The following is a 17,804-nucleotide window of genomic DNA, read 5'->3' as shown; positions in this document are numbered from 1 at the left end:
CATGAATAAATAAAGCATTTTGAAGTAGGCATTGTTTTTCTCATTTTGTTGCCTGAGTTATTTAAGAGAGCAGTCACAAAGGCAACCATGAACCAGGGTGCTGTAGCTGCTGCAGCTTAACTCCACCGTTAAGTAAACTGCACATCTGCCTAATGAACTCTCCTCCTTCTCCAGCGGCTAGCCAGGAGATGTAGCCCCTCAGTTGGTGTTACATAAGAAACCAGAGCAGCCTGATTGTGGTTTGCATTTTAGCTTTATCAAATGCCCATGTTTTTCTTTTTTGCAAGGCTTGTGCACAAGCCTGTGGTCCAAATTCTTTGTTGGCTTAACTCCAGCAACTTGGTGGATTTGCTCTGCCAGGCTGTTTGACCTGCAAGTTACTTAAGGTATTGATTTCACTTATAAAAAACCCAGGGTTTTATTTTACCATGTCTCACATGAGGTGTGTCTGCAGCAGAGGGACAAAGCCAAAAGGTGAGTTATAATGAGTTAAGAATGAGTCTCTCATTATGAGACATGTGACCCATCAGGATCTTCTGTTACACTTTATAAGTTTTGCTTCTTTATTCCCACTGCTAACACCAACTAATCGAGTCTTCAGATGTACCTACAACTGCACAAATAGTTTGTGTGTCTGCTGACATTGTCCTTCCAGCCTTTTTTTTTTTTTTTTTTTTTAAATCACAGTTAATGAAAATATCAGAACACCGTCAGTTTGAAAATCTGTTGGCACAGTTTGGAAAACGAGTTTAAAATGAACGGGTTTGTATTTGTTTGTTGTGCAGGCCTGGCAGGATGCTGGACTTGTCCTGTCCACGACCAGCAATGAAGCCTGTAAACTATTTGATGCTGTGCTGACCCAGGTATGTCCAAAAATTGTAAGGAAATGTGATTTGAAGGAACCCGTGCATGAAACAGTCTTTGCTGTAGTTGGTGTTTGAATTTCTTACCAGCTGGGAGAGCCTCACAGTCAGGGGTTCAGCCGTTAGCGGCAGCAGAAAACTTTTGTAGCAGAGGGTGATGCCAGATGCTGCAGTGGTGGGGAAAACCTCAGCCAGTGTGCTCATCCTACTTGACACTGGAAAATCAACCAATTGACAACCACATCAAAATCCATGGTTATTAGTTCTGCTGGTGGCCAAACTACCTTAAAGAAAACAGGTTTTCTGTTTTCCTACTAGGCAAATTCTCTGTGTGTAAAGTTTGTCTTTTAGCCATTTGCCTTGCTGACTTTGTGAGTTTTAAATAACTGGAGAATGAAGAGAAGCCCATTGTCATCAGGGATTCTCAATCCTCTCTCTCTCTTACAGTATGCAACCTGGACCAACAATGAGAACCTTGGAGGCATTGAGGGATGCCTCTCCAAGTTAAAAGCAGCGGATCCAAATTTTAGTGAGTATAACCTTTAATTCTCAGCATGGAAAGTGCTGGATAGTACCTGGTGTTTACCTCACTTAAGGGGAAGGTGGTGGCTTACACAATTCTGTAAAACTCCAGAATCTAGAGCAGGCTGCAATGGTTTTGTGTGGGGTTTTTCTTTTCATTACTTTTTAAATGGCTGTCTTGAAAAGCCTCTAAGAACTTTTGACTTATGAGAGTCCTGGACCACTGTTACTACAAGTTGGTCTTGTTTAAAATAAACAACCCCTCCTCGTGTTTATGTAGAGAGGGATGTCATGCTGTACAGCTCAGCTTGTAACATGCTGTTTTCCATAGCAATGGGACACGTCATTGCTAATGGTTTGGAGCTGATTGGCACTGGAAGTTCAGTGCGGCTCAACAAGGAGCTGGATGCTGCGATGAGGACAATGATGACACTTTCAAAATCACAGCCACTGACTGAGCGGGAGAAGCTTCATGTAGCGGCATTGGACATGTTTGCCAGGGGGTAAGTCCACTGTCATCACATTTAAAGGAGTGGGAAGAGTTTTAGCTACCACAGGTGGAAGCAACAGTTGGTAGTAGTGTTGCCTGACATCACAGAATTGCAGAATCATCTTGGTTGGAAAAGCCCTCAAAGTTCCTGCAGCCCAACCGTGACCCTCCCCCTGACCGTTTCCAACTCCCCCAGATCCCTCAGCGCTGGCTCAGCCCGACTCTTCAACCCCTCCAGGGATCCCGGGGACTCCCCCCTGCCCTGGGCAGCCCATTCCAACGCCCAACAGCCCCTTCTGCACAGAAATCCTTCCTCAGAGCCAGCCTGACCCTGCCCTGGGCAGCTTGAGGCCATTCCCTCGGGGCCTGGCGCTGGGGCCTTGGCTCCAGAGACTCATCCCCCCTCTCTGCCCCCTCCTGGCAGGGAGTTGCAGAGGGCCAGGAGGTCTCCCCTCAGCCTCCTCTTCTCCAGACTGAACCCCCCCAGTTCCCTCAGCCGCTCCCCAGCAGACCTGTGCTCCAGACCCTGCCCCAGCTCCGTTGCCCTTCTCTGGACACACTCGAGTCATTCAATGGCCTTTTTGGGGTGAGGGGCCCAAAACTGAACCCACTCAGCAAGGGGCGGCCTCCCCAGTGCCGAGCCCGGGGCTCAGATCCCTTCCCTGTCCCTGCTGGCCACGCCAGTGCTGACACAAGCCAGGATGCCATTGGCCTTCTTGGCCCCCTGGGCACACTGATGGCTCATTCTCAACCCCCCCAGGTCCCTCTCTGACTGGCAGCTCTCCAGCCACTCCTCCCCAGGTCTGTAGTGCTGCTGGGGGTTGTTGTGGCCCAAGGGCAGCCCCCGGCATTTGCCCTTAGTGAAATTCCCCCAGTTGGCCTCAGCCCATTAATCTGGTCTGTCCAGGTCTCTGCAGAGCCTCCCATTAACTGACATCTAGCAAAGCATCAGGGTGAGATGTCAGTGGTTGTTCTTCAATTTTTCTCTCCAAACTGTAAGTGCCATGATTAGTTAGGGAGCAGCACCGTAGGAGGGGAAGTGCTCTATTGCCACCCCTAAATATCACTAAGCTGTCCTTGTTTTAAATCCATCCTTGATCCATCGGTGGAATCTGTGGTTTAGAACCGGGAAACTCAAATTATTTGTCTACAGTAAGGGCCAATATTCTATAACGCAGCCTCGGACCCACAGAAACAAAGCTACAAACACTTGTCTTCTCGCCGCTGTCTCCCTGGGCCAAAGACTCTTTCCCCCGTAGAAGGGGGCGATTGCAGTGTCAGAAGTGCTGTAGAGGCTCCCTGTTCCGTTCGGTCTGATGAATTCAGACCTGCAGAAAGTAGGGGCTGAGGATTCACTTTCATTATTTGTCAGACAAACGGGTGAGCGTGGATTTACCTCACCTACTTCTTGGCCAAGGTAAAGAGGAAGCTACTGAGTCCCTGTTACTCTGGGTCTGAGTCCCATTAGAGGAGAGGGATTGTGTCTGTGCATGTGAAGTTAGATGAATTATGTTAGGTCCCTGTAAAAACTGTTCAACCCTGTAGAAAACCTTTAGATTTATGTTTTAGGCTTGTTTCATTTCCTTGTCTGTTAGAGTGACTTCTTGCAACCCCACAACATTTTTTTCAAAAGGTTTCCCTAAAGGTGCTCGGTGAAGATAAGGCCAGTATTACTTTAAAAAAGACTAAGAAATTTCTTCAAGGAAATAAAACAAGTCATTTGATGTTGAATTTTCTGGTTTTCAGAATAGCATGAGTTCAGAACTAACAGTAGAGGCAGGTATGTGTGCCTTGTCTGAGCAATCAAAATGTTTTTTTTATTTTTAGCCAGCTTCCAAAAGCTTGTGATTTATGGGAACAGATTCTGCAGAGCCACCCAACTGACCTGCTAGCCCTCAAATTTTCCCAGGACACTTATTTCTACCTGGGATATCATATACAGATGCGGGATTCTGTTGCCCGGGTTTATCCCTTCTGGACTCCGGATACACCACTAAGCAGGTGGGTCATACTTCATTTTGAAAATTGCTCTTTATCTGATGTGCACATACTTTGTGGTTTTTAAGTTCAGCCACGTCAGAATAACAGAATCTGTTGGAAACAGATGTGTAGACCAAACCAAGGGCTTAGAAGTGACTCAAACCTGACCACAGATAGAACATCTCTCCTGTCTCCCTGTTGACACTCTTTGTTGAGGGTGTTTAATTCAGTGAGCTGTGGCTCAGTTAGTAAATTTTGATGTCAAATGCAGCACATGGCATGTAACACACAGGACAAAACCACCCAGGATAAAATCATGCCCTCGCTGAGGGCAGTGGCCAAACTCCTTTGGGCTTTTATGTGTGCAGTTTTTCACTTGGGGCTCAGCCCATGGGTGATGGAGCGCGTCAGTGGAAGGAAGAAAGGAGTTGTAACTTGGAATACCAGAGTGTAGTTCTGAAATAAAACTTTGGGGGTACCATAACAGCTGGTGCAGCAAAGACTGACAGGAAGGCAGAATTTTAAAAAATGTCTTTAGTTCAGTCCTGAAAGCTTCAGTTTCCCAAAGTTTGTTGAGGATAATCAGAATCTATTGACAAGTGAATAGTTAATAAAAACTAACTTGGGCTGATTTTTAAAATTATTTTTAAGACCTGTTAAATTATTTGAAAGCTTTTAACTTTATGTAAAAATTAACATTCAGTTTTAAGTCAAGACATACATTTGGAGATAGATGAATCCACAGGTGACCATAACTGTCTGAGTATTTTCTGGATGTTGCTGTACATCAGTGCACTGTGTACCTCCATATCCAGCATTATCTTGTCTCCTTTTATCCTTCCACAAACAGTGCAGAGAGTACAGACTGAATGCTAACATAATAATGAAGATAACTGAGGGACCCCGCAATCTCAGGGGTCTCATTTTTCCATTCAGCTCAGAGAAATCTAAACCCTTTAGTTCTTTTTAACTCCAATATGCTGGTTTCGTTTGTTGGGGACAATTTAGCATTTTTGACTGCATTCTTCTAAGCTTTTCTAGACACAATGCTACAAAAGTGCAGGTGGTTGTCCACTTAATTGTAAAGCAACAGGGAACACCTGCATGCCAAGTGTTTCTTGAAGTATAAAAATCTGGCAAGTACCCCTTGTCCCCAAATTTACAGTCATGTAGATTTACACATAAATAAATACGTTCGCACACACACACACACACACACACCCCCCTGCAACTTTTATTCATCTTTATCCATTAAGTAAATCAGTTGCAACATACCCCACGTGTTTTAGTAGTTCCTTTACCTTAGGAGTTTAAAACCAAAACCTCAACGGGTGTTTTGAGAAGCAGGAACATATGCTATGGTATTTTGCAATCTATGAACCTGTAAATACAACAACAGTTAAATATTTCTTAAAATCACTGCATCAGTTGTGTTTGTAAGAGCTTATAACATCCCTAATTCTCCTTTATGTTGGGCCTTTATGGCTTAAGGGTCACTTCACATCAAAGTTCTCTCCTGTAGTTCTTTGGGCACTGGAGGAAGCACAGAAGTCTGTGAGACACTCAGATAACTTTGGAGACAGCACTGCCTTGCTTCCAGCCTTCTAATGCTGCACCTTGCAACTGTTACAGAGATCAGCAGATCACTCTGGGCAACTCTTAATTCCAGTTTATCCAAGGATGTAAATGGCAGTTCTCAAAACACTGGTGACATGCATCTTGGTTCCTGTTTCCCATGCTGATATCTCAGGGCCTCTGGCTTCCTCTGAGAAACTGCCTACTTGTTCTGTGTCCTGCAGGCTTGAACCCTCATTGTAACTTGTGTTGTAAGGACTCTTTGGAGTTAAATACTCTTTCTGATATGTTTTTCGAGCCTAGATTAAATCTAGGATGATTTAAATGGATGATGTGTTACTTTTTTCCCCTTTTGCTTAGCTATGTGAAGGGCTACTACTCTTTTGGACTCATGGAAACAAATTTTTTCGATCGTGCTGAGGAGCTTGCCCATGAGGTAAACTGCCTGCTATTGGTGCTAAAAGATTTTAGAATTCTTAAACGTGGTCCCTGTCTCTGGGTGGTGGTTTGCCTGAGTGCCATGAACTGACTCCCTCCAGCATCCCAGTTGGTAGCAGAAGTAGCAAAGAGATGAGGGTCAACATGGAAACTCTCACAGAGTTTTGTAAGACACTATTGATAATTATTCCTGAGAAAGATTCCCACATTTATGCCATACCAAGTTTCATCTTGACTGTATTTCCTTCCCTTGCTTATAAGCATGCCTTGTCAGATGGTGTCACAACACCCCTATAAAATCCATACATTATCCCATCTGCTCTTTTCCCCATGTACAATTGGCTGTTCACTCCTATTAAAGAATGTTAATTGGTCTGATGTAATCTGCTTCTTGACAATCCATCCTGTTTGGGTTCCCCCTCCCTTTTTTCTGTTACTGGATTATTGAACAATTAACTGTACAATGTTCCTGGGGATCAATATTAGCCAGCCTGTTTCCTTTTTATGAAAGTAGTAATTATACATGGCTTTCTCCAGTCCTTAGGAGTCCTCCCTAGTCTTTAGGAGTCCTCCTTAGGCCTGTCCTCCAGATACAGTTAATCTCTGATGGGTGTTTTTACCAAACTTCTGTTACATCAAATTGCTGCAAGTGACAACAAAGACTAAACGTTAACATTTAACATTTACTAGGTTAATGACTAACCTCACAACATGCCTAAAAACCTAATGGCAGTTGTTGGAGCAAGAGAGGGGAATTTGCTGGACTCAGAGCTGGCCATGTTCTTGCAGAAGAAATGATTACCTGCAAGGCACTGTGTCACAGAATATATTGTGCCTGTGCTTGAAATTCTTTCATGGCTGATACTGATGCATGTCTGTGAAACAAAATGTCACTCGATAATCTTCATCAAAGCCTGCATTTTAAAGTGGTTTGAAGGTGTTTGTCTCTATGCAGTAGAAGCTGGAAAGTGGAGTCAGGCAATAAACATTTTCTTCCTTTTCTGCCCAGCTGTGGTTAGTTGGAATGGTACAGGGAGGTACCTAACATGCAGTAAAAAGTAAAAAGTAGTCTCCTGTTTCTATATCAGCAGTGATAAACATTGTCATTTGCAAGTTTGTAAGCTTCATCCCATTTTCCCTTTTTTCACTCACAGGCTTTGGCTCTAAATCAGACAGATGCATGGTCTGTTCATACTATAGCTCACATAAATGAAATGAAAGCAGAGGTGAAGAAAGGGTTAGAATTTATGAAGGAAACGGAAGCCAACTGGAAGGTAAAGATTCTTGTAGCATCTCTGAAAAACCCCCTTTTAGGTCTTCTTGATTTCCTCCAACCAAGTTTTTGATTCCTTTGCATCCAATTTCTTCCTATTTGCCAACATGTTACAAGGAATACAAAGTTTACGTGTGAGGAGAAACCATCACCTGAGGTGCTGTTCCTATCCCCTCTGCTCTTGAAGCAGGAGGCAGGAAAAAATGGCATATGATGAGGGACACATACTGTGGAGCACTTTAAGTTGTCACTGCTACGACTGCTGAGATTACAGACACAGCAAGCATGTCAGCAGGCCAGGATGCACAGAGTCTGTCATCTCACACTGCCTCACTTTACCTAGGAATATTGTCATGAATACTCCTTTTTAACAAGTGTGTGGTTTGTACCTGTGTGTGTAACTTCTTTTTCCTGGTGGAGCTGATGAGGTGTTTTACATCTCAGAAAGACGTGGTCGTTGCAGACAGGTGAAACATCAGATATGAAAATTGTGAGTTATTTTTATGTGATTTATGGTGTCTTTATGAAAGTAAAGTGACCGCTGCTGTTTTCACAAGCTCTTTGCTTTAGATTGAGGTGAGCACTGAGAGTCATTTGAGGAACCTAAGATGAGGTGTGAAATGACACAGCCAAATCAGATGTTTTGGAAAAACTCATAAAATATTTGTTTGCTTCTGGCTGGGGAAGGATTTTTAAAGGTCAACTGTAAAGAGAAATGATGCTTTTGTCTCTTTTCTAGTGTACTGAAGTTACTTTATATATCCAGCGTATTTGAGTATCTCTCAGAATACTGAACAGGTTAATTAGTTTGTCATATGGTCCTTTGCTGTAACTGAAGCTTAATTTTTGTGTTGGACAGCATGTGTTTTCCCAGTGATTCTGAGTGTTACATTCAGAGCAGAAGGCTGCGAGCTTTGAATGTGTTACAACCCACAAGAGTCTATTTTAGAGTCATCTGAGCTGCCCGTTCCACCTCACTCAGAGCAGGGCTGGATAATGAGATGAGAAGGACCCTTTATTTTGCACTTGTTTTTTCTAAATTAAGCATTCAGATGCTGAGCTTGGAAGTGCAGGCAGAAAAACCCTTACTCGAGGTTCATATCTTATCATTTCCCAGAAAGAATTTTGTCTTTTTAATATATTAGTTTTAATGGAACGGTGTTGCAGGGGACTGACAGTTTGGGTAACGCCTTAAAAAACCCCAATCAGTGACTTTTGGATGGATTTTTGAACTCTGTTTCTTAAAACACTTGCATGCCTCTGATTTATACCCTTTATCCAAATAAAATAAAAGTGCAAAATCAGGAAGTAGAATTGTCTGATGTTCTTGCATGCCTAACCCAGTGCAGTTGTGATTTGTAACACAGTTGTAATGATAATGTGTATAAACAGTTCTTTTGTGCAGTATTTTTCATCTTAAACATCATAAATGCAGAGTGCTAAACTGTAAGCACATGAAAAAAAGCAGGTCTCTCTAAGGGCATTAATAAAGTTACTTGTATTTGGCCTGGTGATTTGAAATATTTTTTTTAATTATTTTTTTTTAATGGCTAGGATCATCTGCTGGTACTGCCACAGTATTCAGGCTCCTTCTGTTGCTTTTAATTCATCTTCCTCCTTCCTAATAAGAGGGGCAAAGATTTGTACAGGTTTTTTTTACAGAGCACTTTTATTTGTTCGTCTACCACCCCCACCCCAAATTTGTTTTTTACATATATTTCAGCACAAAAAAAGGGCAAATTATCTTACCAGAGGGGCCCTCTCTGCCACTGCTGTTTATTATTAAATGGCAGTGGTTTTTCTTCTGAACTGCTGTGGTGAGTTCCCGTAGCCTGCTTTTATTTATTTATTTCAGTCACCTACAAGCCCACTGATCCTTTAGCAATTTAATCTCGTTCAGAACTCAAAACCAGCAGCAGGGAAAAGGTTTTATTCTATTTAGTGAGCTAATCCCCCCGTTCTTGTTTGTCTGACATTTGGAACAGTAGTATGATATTAAATGTGATATTATCAGGTTTATGCCAAGCACTTAACTACTTCAGTTGCTGAGGTTTGCTTTGTGATTTAATATTAAACAAGTGAAGGTTACCAGAATGTTTAGTTTAGCACCATAAAGCTCTGACATTCATTGGGAACCTTTGTGCTTCCTGAAAGTGGGTGTTAGAATTGTTACCATGAAAACGAAGATGCTTTTTCCACTTGTGAGAACCATTAAGTTGAACTACAGCACCAGGGGAGAACGAGAGGGGAGGGATGAACCTTTCTGCTGGTGTAATTTTCACCAAAATATTATGGGATTACATTCCTGTTTGTCTATTTTCGGCGCACTCACAAAACCGAACTTGGCTTGACGTTGTCTTCAAGTGCAGGTTCGAGAAGAATATTGATAATTCTGGTGCCAGCTGGGTGGGTACAGGCCAGCAAGGATTCATCTCCTCTGATGAACTCTGATACCTGGTGCAGCTTTTCTAGGCTGTAGTAAAACATACGTCAAAGAGGTGATTCCTCTCTGTCCAAGATGGGTGTCTAGGTCGGTGGGATGAATGGCCCTCACCATTATTTATCCAGGTTACTTTAGGCAAGACATGGAAATCTTAGATGAGGCAAATCTTACTCTTGTTATAGATATTTGTCTTTTTCCTAAAGAAAAAGTGCTGCAGAAGGGTGAATTCTGGGGCCCCCCAAGTGAGATTCTTCTCTGAAAAAACATGGGGGGAAAAAAAAACGTTGTTTCTGAGGTGTCTCCCTGAACAAGGACAAAAGTATTGAATGAGAAGGTAACCTGGGCAGCTGATTTAAAGCTCTTGTCTTTTCTGTCTCATGAAATAGTTTTGCTGAAGAAGGAAACAGAAATCTGACTAGATATGTTTAAGTGGGAAGTTATTTTGTAAATAATATTTTCTTTTTTTTTTTTTTTTTTTCCAAATTACTGGCACTGGGCTTTATACTTTATTGAAAAGGTATGAGAGATTTTTATAGAGGTGTTTTATGGTCCAGATAGGTCATTCATCTAATGGTATTTAAAAGGCAGACCTAACATTTACAGGCGCTTTTTTTTTTTTTCCCCCAGCTATTTAAAGGGTTGTTTTTATAAAACAGCACAATGCCATTTTTACAAGCTAATCCTTTTTTAAAGTTACTTTGAGAAGTTTTGTTTACATTGGTCAGAATTCCAGGACCTTTGTTAGAATGTTGAAAAATTGCTGTGAGATTATTGGATGTTTGAAGATCAAATTGTCATTTGATAGAAAGATGAACTTGGATCTCTAGTCAGACAAAAATTAGACAAAATTCTCTTCAAATTCAATACTAATTTGCTGACCCCAAAATTTGCTGACTGTAAGAAAATGGCACTAAGCTGTAAATTTGGTTGCCAGTGTTATTAGTTATTAATGGTACTACTTATTATTGAAACCCTCGAAAAATCGTTGCAATTGTACCCAACCTGCCAGGTTGCAAGGCAGAATCTCCTTGGATTTACTAATTCTTAACACTTGTGGGGTTCAGTTCAATAGGGAGACAAACGTGACAGCGTTGAGAAGGCAGAACACATTGTTGGTCAGAACACAGAGTAACTTGCTAGTGTTCAGTCTTATTAACATAGAACAAGTGTAATTCTCAATAGTAGTCTTAATAGCTTGTTTATTTTGCCACCTTCTAGCTGTATAATGTTTCTGCAGCCGACTTAAAATTATTTTTCTTCCTACCTCTTTGTATACACCGTGGGATGCACTGATTTTTGCAGAAATCCCTGAAAGGAACATTAGAATGAGAGGTGATACTTTATCTTTTTCCTCATGTGTCACTTCTACCTATTATTAAATGAAACCTAAACATCCTGATGATTTTTCCCAGTAAATCCTGGTTTATCTTAGACTCTATTCTTAATACCTCGAGATTTCTTTGACTCGGTTTGCTGTGAAGTAATATGATGACATCCATTAATTGTACGTACGGTCACTTTTGGGTACTGTATCTCAACGTTAATCATGCAGTCTTTGTTTGATTTTACAGGGTGAATATGAAGCTGCTTTGACAATTTATGACAAACATGTGAGTAGGGGCCTTTTTTTCTTTACTGAGAACATGCTTAAGACCACGATACGTGTTTATTTCCTTCTGTAGGAAATTGAAACCTATCACAGTGTGCTGTGTGGGGAAAAAAAAAAATAAATTTGACATCTGTTGCTACAGTTTTTCAGGGAAACCATTTCTCATTGGGGTAAAATTCTCAAAAGAGTCCCATGTTGCTTAGTTCAAGTGTTGCTTGGCTTGAAAGAGCTACACTGCTTGTACTGTTTTCCATTCTGCCTGTGTTTCTTATTCATGTTTTATAAAAGGATGGAAAATAATTTTCCTACAAAGTCAAGTTACCTGTACAAAGAACTGTTTTTGCACCGAACTGCTTTGTACCTAACAAGGCACTCAGTCAACAGAAGCATGTCTTTTCATTCCTAGTTAATTTATTACAGTTCTTCACTGTCTGGATTTCAAAACAATCTTTGTAAATAAGCAGGACCAAATTAGATAAGATATCTTTGTAAGGATTCTAAAAGCGATGCAAGCGTTAAGAAAGCTGCTGGGCAGGCTCCTATCTACTAACCTTGGCAAAGTGCAGTAATATTTATGGCACTATTCGGGTAAAAATGAAATACCTTGGTGACTCTCCATACTTCGTAACAAGAAAAGCAACACAAATGAAGCGAGGTAAGTGCTTGTCATTACAAATGGCTGTATTCAGGAAAGATGTGTTTAGTTTTTGAATGAATAAAAAGAGAAAATCAATTCTGTACTGTGAAAACAAGTTTGAATAAGTTCCCACTTGCACCTAAGTGGGGCAGCTCATGAATACCTGTGGTTACAGATTGCGCCCCGGTGTCTGTCAAGTGGGAGCATGCTGGATGTAGTGGATAACTGCTCGATGCTGTACAGGCTTCACCTGGAAGGTAGGAAATCCACCTTCACTGTCAGGGGAACAGCTTGCTTTTTGCCTCCCCCTTCCCCTACCTTGCACGTTGGAGTATTTCAGTATACTTACAGAGCAAGCTTGGTCCCTCTGACAGAAGAAATCTGTTACAGAAGAAAATTCTGCTCTTGAGAAAAGCTTCAACATGAAACTCATAATTTTGTTCTTCCCAAAAGCTTTGGGTTTGTTTTTTTTTCCCATGCTGGTATGGTATTTCATTCAGCTCAAGCTAGCATAGGTCCCATATTTCTTTTTTGACAAATTAATTTTTGTTGTCCCTGGAGATTTGAGACTGAACAATGAAGTACATAAGCCTCTAAAAAGCTGTGGAGCTTCCTTGAATTAAATTTCAAGTTAGAGGTTTAACTTTTCTATTTTGATAGTGATTAAAATAGCTAGTACATGTATATCAGCCTCTGGCTTCTGTGTACTCCCCCAACTCAGTGGTATTTCTCCTTAACATTTTAAAACTATGGTTTATAAACTAGATTCCATGAAGGGGGGGCAACAACAGATGGGTATTATTTTTACAGTCTTCTGCTAAAACACTAATGAGGCATCGGGTTTGTTTATGAAATCCATCATGGCTCTGGTTTTTTTGATTGCTACAGATGGTTAATTGTGAGCATCATCTCCGAGAAGACATGAGTAATCTCGTAATAAAGCCAGAACCTCACACAGTGCGATCTAGAATATTAGTGATAAATACTGACATTCAATAAATTCTTTGCCCAAATGCTGCCGGCTGCAGCTGAGCATTACTGTATGAATTTTGCAACATCAGGGAATGTTTCCTTGAGTTCAGTAGGAATGCTGTTTATGCTCGGTGACTGCAAATACATTTCAAAGTCGTGCTTTTGCACGTGGTATTTTTACTGAGGAAAATATCTTTTTACTCTCAGGTGTAAAGCTTGGAGACAGGTGGAACAATGTTCTCAAGCTTACAAAGAAGCACACCAAAGATCATGTTCTCCTGTTCAATGACGTGCACGTCTTGATGTCCTCACTTGGAGCCAAAGACCACAAAGCTACTGAGGAGCTTTTAACAACTCTTCAGGAACTTGCCAAGTAAGCAAGTGAATTAAAGTACTGTCTTCAATAAATATTTTGTGTTCTGAGCTTCAGGATGATAATGTCTCTGGCTTGCTGAAGCACTACAACATGCTCCTCTCTGCTTTCGTATGTCGCTGGGACATGTCTGGTTTAAGCAAGCCAATCTCCAGTCAGGAGATCCCTATAATGATTTATTTTTTGACTTAAGGTCTAGAGGGGTTTCTGTGTTCTCAAGCAGAGATCTCTTATGTTTGAGGTCATGGGCACTAACTGAACAGTTGCTGTGTATTTCCTTTCAATGGGTTCACACTAAGCCATGCTACGTAAGATGAATAAAGTATTTCAGTGAGGGCATTCTACAATATATGGCAGCTCTCTGTGGTGGTTCTTTTTTTGCTCTGGTTTAAAAGGTTCTTTAATTACGGAGCATTAATCGGTACTGATATTCCAATAGCTACTGTTTGATGTGTTGTGAAGTACCTCTGCAGGAAATTGAATTTCAAGTACGTATGCTAAAGTACTAATAGAGAATGTTTTGCTTTCAAATTAAATTATTTGAAAAATTTGAATATTTAAGTATTTCTTCTAAACAATGGGGGTTTTTTTCTATTCCTTTATGTATTAAATAACTATAAATTGCCTTGTTTTTTTTGAATGGTTTGATATATAGATACTTTAAGTGCAATTTCCACCCACCCCACCCCCATGTTTTTTCCTCTGTTTCAGCATCTATTGCTTCCCTTGCCTTAAAAAAGAAGGAAGGGGAACCTGAAATTGTCACTATTTATTCCTGACTATAATACCCATCAATCAAAAATATTAAAAAAGAAATGTCATTTTTAAGAATACTTACAAAAACCAAATAACTGTCGAATCAAGCCTAAGCGTGTCTGATTCAACTAAAGTAGGAAATGGCAAATATCTTTTATATAAGTATATAAATATATGTAAGTATAGGTATAAAGTCTATAAAACTGCACATGCACCCCACTTCAGGGAAGCTTTAATGAACATATGCTACTTATCCTTTCACTCAGTGCTTCCTTTTGCCTAGATGTTCAGCCTTTTGCAGTACTACAGCTGTCCAGTTTTAGCTGTAGTTTGAAGTGTTATAAAGCTTAATTTTATTATTTGAAAAAACAGACTCAGATGATGGCTGGCTGGATTAATTTATATATATCAAAGATATGTAATAGCTAAATGATACCCAAGATATGCGTTACAAAAGCAGTCATAACACTTTGGCACAAACAAGGGTCATTCTTGGCTTTCCATTAATATTTTTCCCTAGCCTTTGCAATTTAAACTTTTTTTTCTCTAAAGTATTCCATGGCGCTCTCTGGTGGTTGGTACCACATGCTTATTTTCAGGGATGGAAGCGTTAATGCAGGAGGGGGTGTTGTTGCTGCTGTTGTTGTTCATGAATTAATTCTTCAGATCAGTTGCAAGAGAAAGGAAAAAGAAAAAAAAAATCAGTCATGCATTTTCTGAGAGAGCTGGAACAAATGTTTAAATGAAAAACTGTTTCATCATTTTCATCATTAATGTCAAACTGCTTACTTAAAATGCACTTGTGTTTGTGCACCTCTCGCTTTTCAGGAGGCCGTATTTTGTTTAAGGAAGGAGAAACGCATTAGGCACCACTGCGTGCTGAAAAATCAACACTGACCTAGTGGGAGAAATGGGAAATTTGTAATACTGCCTCAGGAAGGAGAGCACAGAGTGTGCTCTGGCTTTGGTAAATTTAAGGTGACTCTAGGCTGTCACTGCAAGCACTCAAAGCAAAAGCCAGTGACTAAGGTTCTTCAGTGTTAAACTGGAAAACTTACAGAAAAATCTGTTCTAAACAGCGGATGGAATTTATAGCATCGAAGTGTGCGCTGTATCCTCAGGAATAACTTATATTGCTTGGGATAAAAAACCCCCTCTCCCTCTCCTCGTATTGCCAGCCCACCCACTGAAATGGCAAGACCTGATCACAGGCAGCTGCTTCTGTAGCAGTGGGAAAACACAGTTCTGCATTGTCCCGTGGAGGTATTGCCTGCAGACCAAAGAGCTACAGTTTGGTTACTTGTATTTTTACTTTTTTTGTTTGTTTTTTTTTTTTTAATATGGACAAGGATGCCTGCTAGAACGTACACATTCTTCTGCAGGCATATTGTCATGCTGTGTGCCTCTTCGACTCTTAGATGGCTTGGAATACAAGCACTAAAAAGAAAAAAATAAAGAAACCCTACCTTAAGAGCTCGCTATTCTGTCGTGGTTAGAATAAAAGAGCAGATTTTGAGAGCTGTTGTTGGGAATAGGTTTATCTTACAAAAACGGTGAGGCACTGTGCCCTGTGGCAAGGTGTTTTGTAAGATGATTTTCCGGAGCTGTTTGCAAGGGACTGAGTGCCACTTTTGGCAGAGATGAGGATAAAGATCTAGCAGTAGGATGTGCTGGTGAGATTATCAGAAGAGGAACTGTGCAGTTTTCTCACTTTTCTAGTGAAAACTATTGCAAAGGCAGGAGGGGTTGGGCTTGGGCCTTTTGTGGATATTTTCAGAATGCAAATGGAATGACTGATGAGTAACAAAGAGCTGAAAGTTAACATAACCACACCAAAAGATGTTACCTAAAGTGCCTGAAACATTGGGGTTTGTACGGGTGGGGGGAAAAAAAACAAATCTGTCTGCAGGCAGTGTCAGACTGACACTGAAATATGCATATTTCTAATTTGATTTAGGGGAGTTAACTGCTTTCTCATTCTACAGAGCACCTTGTGCCGACCATGAGCTTTCCCTGGCCCCTAGTCTGGGGCTGCCTCTGTGCCAGGCTTTTGTAGAGTTTGAGAATGGAAATTGTGACAAAGCTGTCGACCTGCTGTACCCAATCCGTTATCAACTAATCCAAATAGGAGGCAGCAATGCTCAGGTAAAGGAGATCAATAAGAGACTTTTTGATGCGATTTAATGCTCTTTCGGCAGCCTCCGTTAGGCACTTTCATTATTAGCAACACTTCATTCTTAGAAAGTGAAAAGCTGAACTGTGCTTGTGACCAAATCCTGTTTGCAAACGCTTATTAGGAGTGTTGGCTGTTTAATTTTTCTTGCGGATGTGTTTCCTTCCTCAGTTGTTTTAATAATTTGGTAAGTGAGATACTGTAACCAGCAACACTTTATATATTACTTATTACTTTGTGGTTTTGCTGACTTGTCTTTTTCAGAGGGATGTTTTCAGCCAGTTACTGATTCATGCTGCTTTGAATTCTAAATCACAAGCCAAACAAAACCTGGCAAGGTGAGTATTTTTCCTGATAACCATTTGTAGTACTGTTACTAAAAGTAAGAAGTAGCGAGTATACTCAAACCGATAAATTAAGGGTAAAAGTATACGCAAGCATTTGTGTTCAGTATAGTAACGTTTAACTGGGATTAAAAGTACAATTAGCTTCCAGTTCCAGGAGTACACTCTTTTGGTCTGGATGAATGATCTGTCTGTGTTCAAGGGCAGTTGATTTTCAGGTAGTTCTGCCTCAAAACGTGGCCTCCTGCCTGTGGATCAGTGCACTGTAATGGGCTGCTAAACTTCTGTAAATCAAATCTGTCCTGCTGATGACACTGCTTTATTGGGAAATAAGATTTGCAGAGTCCGATATGTGAACTCACCTTAGTGCAAATCCCCTGTTTGATAGAAAGCGTAGATGCTGCTTCTTCACTCATATTGAGCTCTGTTGGAATGTACTGACTGGGTCTGCCAGCGAGCCTAAAATAACAGATCCCTGGGACAATATGCCGCCTGGCCTCTTTCCCTCCTGAGGTCTCTTTGAAACATAAAAATTAGATACAATATCAAAACAATTCTTCTAATGCCCCCTGATCTCTGAGAGCTCAGTTTCAGTCTTTGTCAGTACTGAAAACCACACTGTTCTCCCTAAATTTATTTCCAAGAAGGGAAATCTGCACCTCACGAGCAGGTCTGTACGTGCTGTTTTCCTCCTCTTACCAGGATACCCCTGGTGATCTTACAGGAAACCTGAGGTTTTACTCACAACCTTCCTGTTTCTCTTACCTCTTCTCCTTCCTCAGGTGCCTCCTGAGAGAACGCGATGTGATGAGACCCAATTCTCCAATGACAGAGCGACTTATTAGGAAGGCAGCAGCTGTTCATTCAGTGGCGTGAAAAGTCCTTCCTCTGTGCTTCAGCTGAAAGAGCAATCAGTTCACCAATCAAAGTCTGGGTGCAGGGAGCAGAGGGGTGTCATGCTGTAAACCTAGAGATTCACCATAGGTCAGAGTACCCTAGGAGCCAGAGATCTGATGAGAGTTTCCTTACCAAAAAAACCCACCACACAACCACAGCTGTTGTATTTCAGGAGGTTGTATCTTAGATGATTCCACAAGGAAAAAAAGACAATAAGCTGCTGCTCAGGCACCACTTTCTAAAGCATCCTAGGACACTACTTTTCTGGTTATATTTTTCCAAAAGTTCCCTCTGACCCTCATTATATACAGCACAGTAACAGTGCCTGAATTTCAGTCATTCATTGGCCCAATTTATTACTTTGTTAATATGTTAAATAATCAGTAAACCACTCAGGTAATTTTAAATATAGCTAACAGGAAAGTATGGGGCTGGAGCCACTACAGGCATAAACTGAAT

General features: G+C 40.9%; 1 protein-coding gene across 1 annotated transcript; it reads left to right on the top strand.

The window, feature by feature from the left end:
* Positions 1 to 773: 773 nt before the first annotated feature.
* TTC38 (tetratricopeptide repeat domain 38) lies at positions 774 to 17,476 on the top strand (the record flags this gene model as incomplete). The annotated part of the gene is made up of 14 exons (XM_026864383.1): positions 774 to 863; positions 1,311 to 1,392; positions 1,717 to 1,888; positions 3,703 to 3,876; positions 5,791 to 5,866; positions 7,023 to 7,142; positions 8,447 to 8,475; positions 10,062 to 10,101; positions 11,156 to 11,194; positions 12,006 to 12,087; positions 13,010 to 13,175; positions 15,917 to 16,076; positions 16,369 to 16,442; positions 17,231 to 17,476. Coding segments are annotated over 14 exons (1,398 nt in total), but the record flags the coding sequence as incomplete, so codon positions are not given.
* Positions 17,477 to 17,804: the final 328 nt, after the last annotated feature.

Source organism: Athene cunicularia (genome assembly GCF_003259725.1).
Source record: "Athene cunicularia isolate RWA chromosome 1 unlocalized genomic scaffold, athCun1 chr1_part2, whole genome shotgun sequence".
NCBI classification, from domain to species: domain Eukaryota; kingdom Metazoa; phylum Chordata; class Aves; order Strigiformes; family Strigidae; genus Athene; species Athene cunicularia.
Note: the sequence above shows the minus strand (reverse complement) of the source record. Positions and strands in the feature narration are given on the sequence as shown.